Source organism: Rattus rattus, chromosome 2 (genome assembly GCF_011064425.1).
Source record: "Rattus rattus isolate New Zealand chromosome 2, Rrattus_CSIRO_v1, whole genome shotgun sequence".
Classification (NCBI taxonomy): Eukaryota; Metazoa; Chordata; class Mammalia; order Rodentia; family Muridae; genus Rattus; species Rattus rattus.
The window spans coordinates 1,556,108-1,566,595 of record NC_046155.1 but is presented as its reverse complement, the minus strand read 5'-3'; the positions used below and the strand labels follow the sequence as shown (position 1 = coordinate 1,566,595).

Genomic DNA, 10,488 nt, shown 5'->3' with positions numbered 1-10,488 from the left:
GGGCTCTCGAAGTAGGTAGTCCTACTTTGCCTATGTGTCCATCATTTCTTTAACATGCTAAACTAGTGCTGCGTGTCTGTCATTCTTCATTGTTTCTCTGGAGATATTCTCCTAATGCTTTTGTTTTAACACAAGATATCACTATGTAGCTCTGGATGGTCTGGAAGTCATTATATAGTCTAGGCTGACTTTGAACTCACTAGACACCCGCCTGCCTCTGCTTTCCAGTTCCCGGATTAAAGGCGCGGGCCACACACTCATAGGTATGATTTGCAAGACACAACTTATTCAACTCTGTTAGACGATGTAAACGCAACCACAGACAATAATAAGCAAACGGATCTGGTTGTGTTCAGATGTGTTTTATTCACATGTATTTAAATTTTATAAATTTTTCACTAGTCAAAGAATCCTTTTTCTTCCAACCATTAAAAAAAAAAGAAAGACCACCGAGGGCCTTACACAAAAAGGCAGTAGGCCAGGTCTGGCTACAGACCCTGGCTCTAGATGTGTGAATTGACAGATAAGTGGCCCAGATGCCACTCACATAAAACAGATAAGCAGGACCAGAAGTTCAAGTCTGATTCCAAGGAGGCAGGCAGGTCAGAGCTGAGAAGTCTGCTTTTTTCACACTTGACCCAGTTAACACAGATATGGCTCCTAGGGTCACAAGATCCAGTTAACAGAGACATGGCCCCTAGGGTCACAAGAGCAGGAAGCAAGGAGAGGCATGGAGGAGGCTGGCAGTGCTGGAGCTGACGTCCCAGGAAGGGTCCACCCCCTCAGGGCAAGTGTGCGTGAAGGGTCTCTGCCCGCTTCAGGTACTCAGCTGCCTTCTTCTTCACACCTTCCCTACGGGCGGGGGATGGGTCACCTGTAGAAAGCAGATGGCCCAACTACATTCAGAACCCCTGGTCACAATGTGTGTGTGTGTGTGTGTGTGTGTGTGTGTGTGTGTGTGTGTGTGTGTGTGTGTGTGTGTGTGTGTTTTCCCTCCCTGGGTCCTAGTGTCTTTGCCCCATTTTATGAGGCTATTAAAAAAATTAAGGGAACGTTCTGCCCAACGTTTCCAGTTGACCTGTGGGAAACAGGCTCATAGTCGCTCTTTCTTCTTTAGAATATGTCATATGTGTGTGACGAGCATGTGAGGGTCAGCGGACGGCCTTAGTGTAGGTCTCCCCAGACCTTCACCGTGTCTGAGATGAGGGTCAGCAGACCGCTTTAGTGTAGGTCTTCCCAGACCGTGTCTGAGAAGAGGTTTCTTTGTCGTTCTCTGCAGCCTATGCCAGGATCAGCAGCCCACAAGTTTCTGGGGATTCTCCTGTCCCTGCCTCCCATCTTGTCACTGGAACACTTGATTTCCTGATTCTGCTGTTGCACAGCATTTTGTGTGGGCTCTGGGCACTCTAGTTCAGTTCTCAATGCTTGCGCGGCACCCCCCCCCTCCGCCCACCCCAGCCCTTTGCCTTCCGCTTTCCCTCCGTACTGTCCTACCCACCTGAGACGCCCTGAAGCAGGATGTGCACCCCCTCTTGGTAGCCTTGGAGCGCAGCAGCATATGCACCAGCCTTTTCATTCCTCAGGGCTTGAGTGATGAGCTCTGTGGCCTGGCTGAGGTAAGCCGGGGCAGGGTCTCCATCCTCAGCCTCTTCCTCCTCCCGTCCTCCTGGCTCCCAGGGCTCCTGGTCCAGCCTTTTGGACTGTACCTCCATGGCTGCCAGCTCACTTGTGTGGGTAGGGCTGGGGCCTGTACTTTCTGTAATAAAACAGGGAGGAGTCAGAGCAGACTGGCCTTCTCTTTCCCAGGGCTGTTGCCCACCTCAGGCGTCAACAGAACACCAACCTGTTCCACTGGAGGGGAAGAGGCTGGACATCCCGGACTGACTTGAGCAGAAGGAAGCAGCAGGAGGTTGGTAAAGGGTTCAGAGGTTATTGCTGCGTGCGTGCGTGCGTGCGTGCGTGCAGGTGGGAGCAGGCCATGGCTGGAGGGCAGGATTTGGGGTTGGTTTATCATCTATGGTAGAACCTGGGCATGGGACCACCTGGGTATGGAACCTGGCTACCAGGCTCACAAGCAGGGCTTTGACCCTCTGAGCCACCATTCTGCTGCTCTACTGCCTTGAACCGCTGGTCTTTCTGCTTCTGCCTCTCAAGTGCTGGGACTCAGGGTGCGCACCACCAAGGCCAGCCACAGCAGGTCCGTGAGCCATAGGACCCTATGGTGATGTGCTACCTGGAGTTTGCTCAGAGAGGAGGACTCAGCTCCAATCTCCACGGCTCCTCACAGAGCTCCTCACAGCCGTGGAGGTTCTCCCTTCACGCGCCACGCCCCACGTCCTCTACCCCACACCCGCTCCTTACCCTCTTTGGAGTAAGGGTCGAAAAGGGCAAGTTCGGCCTCAGAGAGGGGACCTCGAGCTGGGGAGCTGGAAGCTTCTTCAGTGCTGTCACAGCAGAAGAGAAGGTCCAAGGCCTCCTGGGCAGGGCTGGATGGGAGGGGATCCACTGGGGAGAGACCACAGGGACACTGATGCCTGCACTGCACTTTCTGTTTCTCAGCTTTCAAAACAGAATCTCCATCTTGATTAACCCTTGCAGCAGCCATGGGCATTGACAGAGCCACAATCAGGTTGCTCAACCCTATTTGATAGACGACAAACTGAAGCTCAGAAAAGAAAATGACCCATGCAGAGGTCCTCCCCAGGAGGACGGTAGAACTGCCCACCCCTATGCTTTTCTCCCCCCCCACCCCCCGAGGTTCTCGAGGAGGACTCATTCCTTCCCTGACTCTGATATACCTGGCACCTCCAACTCCTCCTGGCCTCTCCTTTCTGCAGGCAGTGGCTGGAGTAGCCGGGCCTCATCAGAAGGTGGTGTGGGAATGAGAGGGGGTGGCAGGATTTGCAAGTCCCTGGACACCTCAGAAGGCCGAGTCACCTCTCCGCCCTGCAGGAGACAAAGTCCAGCAAGGAGGGATAAGTAATGTAGCTGGGAGGGAGGGGAGAGCTGTACTGGGGAGGGGGAGAGCAGACAGACTCACCCGGAAAAACTCCTTGAGCTGAGGGCTATTGTTGAGTGCAGGGATGGGCACCGTGAAGCGCAGCAGGTCCTCTGCACCCTTGCGCCGTTCCTCAATCACAGAGGCTTCAAACCGACCTGCAGACCACGGGGCAGGAGACCAGCAGTGTCACAAGGGCTTCTGGTTCACCCCACATTTCCTGGTTCTGCCTATATGTGCTGAGCAGGCTACTGGCCATCATCCCCATGTCCCCATAGTCTTTCCCAGCTCCTCCTCCAGATGTGCAATGACCCCTTCCTGCTGGCTTTGGGTTCCTGAGGAAACCAGCTCCTGTTCTCAAGGTATCACGCCAGAGACAGGGAAATAAGAAAGCTCCGTCTGTCCTCTTTCTTCCCGCAACACCCTCCCTCTGTTCCCTCGCTCTCTGTGTTCCCATGTTTTCTCTCTGTCTCTGTCTCTGTCTGTCTCCAATGTCTCATTATGTAACTGGTGGCTTCTGAACTTGCTGTGAAGACCTCAAACTCACGGAGATGCGTCTGCCTCTGCCTTCTGTGTGCTGGGATTGCAGGTGTGGGCTATCATGTCTGACCAGAGGGCGGTTTAGGGCTTGGATGTGATCAGGAGGGAAGTAAAGCGCAGAGAAGGAGGTGACTTGCCCAAGGTCACAGCGCAAGACGCTATTTCACGGCTGGGCAAGGTGGAGCTCACCCCTGTTAGCCCATGCTTGGAAGACTGTGGCAGGAGGATCATCAGAGGTTCAAGACTAGGAAATGGAAAAAACAAAACCCAAACCTAGCCACAACAGATGCGAAGCTCCATGTAGTCTAGTCCAGCTCTGCCGTAGTGCTGTGCTGGGGCATAGCCTGCACCTCACCCCGCTGTGCTGGGGCACAGCCTGCCCCTCACCCTGCTGTGCTGGGGCACAGCCTGCCCCTCACCCTGCTGTGCTGGGGCACAGCCTGCCCCTCACCCTGCTGTGCTGGGGCATAGCCTGCCCCTCACCCTGCTGTGCTGGGGCATAGCCTGCCCCTCACCCTGCTGTGCTGGGGCACAGCCTGCACCTCACCCTGCGATCCACGGTGGTCGCATTAGCCCAGGTGACTGCCAGCAACACATGACTCTGGGAACTCCTGTCATAATGGATTAATGGACTCCTGGGTTCTCTGTTATAAAAACTAGCTCGGTTCTGTCACTCATGTCTTCCTTGACTCTCTCTGTGTCATGCTCCCTGCCACCTTGGGGCTCTGCCAGCAACAGAGCCATCAGCAGATGTGGCCTCTGAACCTTGGACCAGAGCCATATGCCAACATAAGCGTCTTTTCTATAGTAACCAATACATCGTCTGGTTGCTGCAAGGGAGAACAGACTGATGCTCAGACACAGGCCTTTCTCCTTGATGAGCCTCACTTGCTGGGACTGTTCATAGCCCAACATAATAAGGGGTAGGCTGCTCTGAGCCTCAGTTTCCCCACATTCAATGAGACCATCTCAGAAGGCCCATCCAGGTTTCCAAAGATGTCTATTCAGGGTACAGGGTCACACAGCCCCCACCAGACCAGTTCCCCTTTGCCTAAATCTACCTGCACACTGGGGCAGGGGTTCAGAGTCAATACTCACCAAACACCTGAGCACGGGGGAAAGCCGGAAACTCCTCTAGGCGACGGAAGAGGTTGCGGTGAGTGTAGGCCAAGTCCCCGTGGAGCTTACGGAAGTCACTGTATCGCTTCCAGACTACTACCTAGGAGGCAGGGGAGAACTGACGTGGACCAGCAGGTGCGGAAAGCGGCCTTCCCGTGCTCAGTCTATGTTCGCTCGAGACTGAGAAGGACTGCGCACACCCTCTCCAGCACCAGCCATGGAAGAAGGCAGGTCCTTACAGTTACCAGCTACTCCCTTACGGATTCAGTGTGTGTATATGGGAACGGTCCCCCTTTCCCAGGAGTCTTACCTCTTTGATGTCCTCCGGGTCCTTCTTTGAGATGAACTGAGAAAGGAAAGGCAAGAGGGTGAGACGAGAGCCTGGCATGCAGCCCTACGCTACCCTCAAAAGCCGAGGGCCTCCAGTGTCCCTCAGAAGAAAGTGACTGCTGGAGTAAATGGTCCTGGATTTAAGGTTTTGACCAAGTTCTCTTTTGGGTTTTTGCACACAGAGTTTCATGTAGCCCAAGATGGCCTCAAACTGATCATGTAGCAGAGGATGGCCTTGTACTCCAAATCCTTCTACCCCTGCCTCCCGAGTGCTGGGATTACAGCCTGCACTACTAAATTAAACTATTTTATTATTTATTTTTGGTACTAAGGACTCAGGACTTCTTGAGATCTGGGCTAGCCTTCTGCCGTTGAGGTACATCCTCATCTCCTTGTATAGCTGTATCTTCATCTGGAAAAAGTGAGGGTCCTGAATACTTGTCTAGATAGCCCCCCATTCAACATTATTATTGTTATTTTTTTTAAACCTTTTCAAATGTTTTATTTATGTATTTTTTTTTTAATTCTTTTTTTCGGAGCTGGGGACCGAACCCAGGGCCTTGCGCTTCCTAGGCAAGCACTCTACCACTGAGCCAAATCCCCAACCCCGTATTTTTTTTTAAATCTAGGAGTGCTGTCTGTGTGTATACTTACATGCCAGTAGATGTTTTGTGTTTTGTGAGCCAAGCCACCATGTGGTTGTTGGGAATTGAACTCAGGACCTCTAGAAAAGCAGCTAGTGCTCTTAACCACTGAGCCATCTCTCCAGCCCAACTTTATTATTTTTTAAATTGGCTTTTTTTTTTTTTTTTTTTTTTGAGGGGTGACAAGGCTTCTCTATGTAGCCCTGGCAGACCTAGAACTTGCTTTGATGGTTAGGTTGACTTCAACGTCACAGAGATCTGGCTGCTTCTACCTTAAGTGGTTGAGAGTAAAGACATGTGCCACCAGGCTTGGCTCTCAATTTTTAGCCCAACTCCTTCCTAGGGCCACGGCCTGGTATTCAGAAAGCAAAAAACTACACTTCCCAAGAAATGAGAGTCCAGGGGCTGGAGAGTTGGCCCAGCAGTTAAGAGCACTGACTGTTCTTCCAGGGGACCCGGGTTTGGTTCTCAGCACCCACAAGGTCACAACTGTAACTCTAGTTCCAGAGGGTCCAACAACCTCATACTGACATAAATGCAGGGAAAACACCAGTGCACAGAAAATAGAAATAAATAAATCATTCTAAAAAGTGAGAGTCTGTCCCAGGATCCAGTTCTTCCTTAGGAGAGGAGCTATGAGCTCGCCTACCCATGAAGACAGAAGCAAGCCAGCACTGGGTTGGGCACTCTGGGAAAACAGAATTGGCTGTAGACAGAAGTAACCCTTAGTTTTTGCTATTATGTTATAGAAGTTTTACAGTAAGTTTGCACAGTTTAGAATCATTAACAACAGTTTTCAAAAACATCCTTTCCTTTTTCTACTAGATCTCAGCAAATCACACAGGATCAAGATGCCCATTTAAAAGCAAGGATGGGGACTGGAGAGGTGGCTCAGTAGTTAAGAGCGTGTCCTGACCTTCCAAGGACTACAGTTCAGTGCCCAGAACAGCACCCACATTGTGTGGCTCACAACCTTTTGTAATTCCAGCTGCAGGGGATTGGATCTGTTGTACCTTCCTCTGACCTCCACAGGCATAAGCACAGTCGTGATACACACAGACAAATGGGGGGGGCGGCGCTACAGTGATGATTCAGCAGTTAGAAGCACTCACTGCTGTGGCTGAGGACCCAGGTTTGGTTCTCGGCATGCAGATGGCAAGTAGAAATAATTTCTAAAAAAGTCCAATCCCAGGCCATTCAATGTTTTTCTAACCTCCGAGCCTATGAGGCTTGTATTGGTGCATATACATAAGTACAGACAAAACAGTCATTAAAATAAAAGTAAATAAATCTGGACTAGATTGATGACTCAGAGGTTAAGAACACTGGCTGCTTTCTAGAGGACAGAAGTTCTATTCCCAGCACCAACAGAAGGCACACAATGACCTATAATTCCAATCCATAGGGATCTCCCGCCCTCTTCTGGCCTCCTTGGGTATTGCATGGATAGCGCACTGATACATGCAGATAAAACATACTTGTTTGTTTTGTTTTGTTTTTTTTAAAAACCAACTACATTTTAATTTTTAAGTAAATAAGCCAGGTGGGGTGGCACACACTTTTAATCCCTAGGGAGGGGAGGTAGAGGCAGGTGGAGCTCTATGAGTTCAAGCTTGATCTATAGCACAAGTTCCAGGACAACCAGGGCTAACAGAAAAACCATGTCTCGGAAAAAAAGAAAACAAAATTAAGTAAATAAATCTATAGGGTTGGAGAGATGGCTCAGTGGTTAAGAGCACTGACTGCTCTTCCAGAGGTCCTGAGTTCAAATCCCAGCAACCACATGGTGGCTCACGACCATCTGTAATGGGATCTGATGCCCTCTTCTGGTGTGTCTGAAGACAGCTACAGTGTACTTACATACATAAAGTAAATAAATAAAATATTTAAAAAAAATCTATAAAGTAAAAGGATCATCCCATTGGATGCTGTGGCAGGTGAGAGAGAGAGAGAGAGGAGAGAGAGAGAGAGAGGAAAAAGAAGAGGAGGAGGAGGAAGAGGAAGAAGAAGAAGAGGAGAAGGAGGAGGAGGAGCGGAGGAAGAGGAGAGGAGGAGGAGGAGGAGGAGGAGGAGGAGGAGGAGAAGCACTTCTAGTATGTGGGAGGCCCTGAGTTCAACCCTAGCACTGAAAAAAAGGAAAAACTGTAAGCATGTGTAAGGCATGTGACTAGGTCTAAAACGCTCACAGGAAGACATATAAGAAAGGGTTATGAATGTTTTTTCATCCTTTCTACCCTCTGGCCATCTTCCTAGAGACAATTACTATATTTGTATTTTTTTGGCATGGGAAAAAAGCAAGGCATTGGGCATACCCACACTCTTGAGGTATTTAAAATTCTGGCTTACATTGATTTGGGAGCGATTTTTACGTGTTTCCTTCCTTTTAACAGTTGACAAGAGCACTAATCAAACAGTTGCCTAGTTGAAAAAAATTTAAGTATAAGAAAACGTATAGTCAGCCTTCGGGCAGCAACCCGATTTCTTCTGCTGTAGGCCTCCATAGTTACGCACCCATGGGTAAAATTCTAAAAGCATTCTTTCCTGCTGATGTTTCTACAAGCTCATTTTAAGTTTTATTGTTAGACACCAATTCCAGCTTGACTTCCTTATCTGTGAAGAGCAGTCTTTTTGAATTACGTTTTTAAAACCACACAAATATTGTATACTGTATATATAATAAATGTATAAAATACATTATATATATTTTTTTTTCTTTTCTTTTTTTTCGGAGCTGGGGACCGAACCCAGGGCCTTGCGCTTGCTGGGCAAGCGCTCTACCACTGAGCTAAATCCCCAACCCCTATATATAAATTTTTTAAAGAGCTTTTTATAGTCGGGCATGATGGTGCAAGCCTTTAATCCCAGCACTCAGGCAGCAGTTGCAGGCGGGTCTCGGTGACTTCAGGGCCAGTTTGTTTACATAGTGAGTTCAGGACAGCCAGGGTTGTCTCAGAAAAAGAAAAAAATAAATAAATAAAAAGGCGGGGGGGGTGTTTACGTATCAAGCAGGAAAAATTACCAAAAGTTACTCTAAGAGATTAAAGAGGAATATTGAGTTAATCCGGAATTTTTTTGCTTTGAGAAATTCGTAGACCGCATCTAGACACCATCATCAACAGGGGGGGGGTGGTGCCTGGCTGGGCGCAGAGCACTGCTCCAGAGTTTAAAAATGACCCTTAGCCCCGCCCCAGGCGGTGAGGCTCCTTAAGTCTTCTGCCTCAGACTCCTCTTAAAGGGGAAATCCATTTGTGTAGGCCAAACCGCGACCTCCCCGGAGCTCCTTACCTTTAAGGTACAGCACGGGTCCCGAACTGCTTAAAAGGGTAATGTTCCCCGCTGGGTCCCACCTCACCTGAGCAGTTACTTTGTACTCGGTGTAACCCTTGGGGTGGGTCCTGGGGTCCGAAACTGTGTAGTGTCGCAGGAAGTCATCCTTCTTCGCCTGGCGCGACATGACAGCGGAGCTGGCCGCCGGCTCCTCCTACTGCACGTCGCCCCCGCTCCGCGTGTTGAGCCTGCTGCCACCGCCAGGATCCGGCCTGCGCCCTTCTTCAGGCCTAGGGACCAGTCGCAAGTGACACAGCCGTTCTTGGCTTGGGGGCGTGGCTAAGGGAGTGTCTGACAAGTTCTAGGTCATTGGTAAAGCGGAGTTGTAGGTAGAGATTAAGGATTGGTTGTTTAGGAGAGGATTTACCAGCTGGCATTGTGGCCTGTGATTAAGCCCACCTCACCCTAATGTAAACCCTCCTTACAGACCTCCAAAACGTCTCCCTTATTCTCTTATTTATGAATTATTTTGAGCTATGGTCTCTGCTGTGTGGACCAATTTCTGGGCTTAAAATATCCTACCTAAGCCTCCTGAGTATCTGGAATTTAAGGTGCTTGGCATAGGGCCTAACCCATGCAATTTTCATTGTGTTCAAAATGTGCCTGGCAGAGCCAAGTTAAGTTCCCTGCATCTCTGTGCCAGAATAGCTGGGGGACTGACATATTCTGATGCTGAAAATGCTGGACAGTGACAGAGTCTCTGAAATCACAACACTTGCAGCTATTTGAATTCCCCTTAACTGCTTCAAATTTGGGGAGGTGGGACATTGAGAGGATCTCATGTAGCCCAGGTTGGCCTCAGACTCACTATTGTAGTTGAGGCTAGCCTTGAATTTTTGATCCTTCATTTTCCACCTCCCAAATGCTGAGGTCACAGATAAGCATCACATTTCCCTCCCATGACTGCATGCACCTGGTTTTTCCTCTATGGAAAGGTGTACTTGTCGCTGTATCTTCTGTAACAGATCAGATCAAGAGGCATGCTGGCAGAACACAAGTATGGTGAAAACCCAACACTAGGGCAAGGCCAAATTGCTGAGGAAGGTGTATCAACAGTGTTATCCCTAAACATAGATTCCAGCACATTCCCCCACCACCAGAAATCCCATCTTCAAATGAAAAAAGTGAAAAAAAGAACCATTAAAAAATCTGAGGAAATCTGGCTGTGGTGGTGAATCATGTTTTTAGGTGGATCTCTGTTTTGAGGGGAAAAAACAAAAACCAATCAACCAAAAAAACCCCAAACCATTTGTTATGGTTTGCATATGCTTGGACCAGAAAATAGCACTATTAGAAGATTTGGCTCTGTTGGAGTAGGTGTGTCACTGTGGGTGTGGGCTTAGAGACCCTCATTCTATTTTTTTTTTTTAAGATTTATTTATTTCATGTATGTGGGTACATTGTCACTGTCTCCAGACACACCAGAAGAGGGCATCGGAACCCCATTACAGATGGCTGTGAGCCACCATGTGATTGCTGGGAATTGACCCCAGGACCTCTGGAAGAACAGTCAGTGCTCTTAACTGCTAA

General features: G+C 49.2%; 1 protein-coding gene across 1 annotated transcript; it reads right to left on the bottom strand.

The window, feature by feature from the left end:
- Positions 1 to 343: 343 nt before the first annotated feature.
- On the bottom strand, positions 344 to 9,205 carry Snx15 (sorting nexin 15). The gene is made up of 8 exons (XM_032891079.1): positions 8,984 to 9,205; positions 4,968 to 5,003; positions 4,637 to 4,757; positions 3,041 to 3,156; positions 2,799 to 2,946; positions 2,362 to 2,505; positions 1,499 to 1,756; positions 344 to 874 (listed from the first exon to the last, which is right to left on the bottom strand). The coding sequence occupies exons 1-8, from the start codon at positions 9,083 to 9,085 to the stop codon at positions 783 to 785; spliced, it is 1,017 nt and encodes a 338-aa protein (XP_032746970.1). The 5' UTR covers positions 9,086 to 9,205; the 3' UTR covers positions 344 to 782.
- Between the last annotated feature and the right edge of the window lie 1,283 nt (positions 9,206 to 10,488).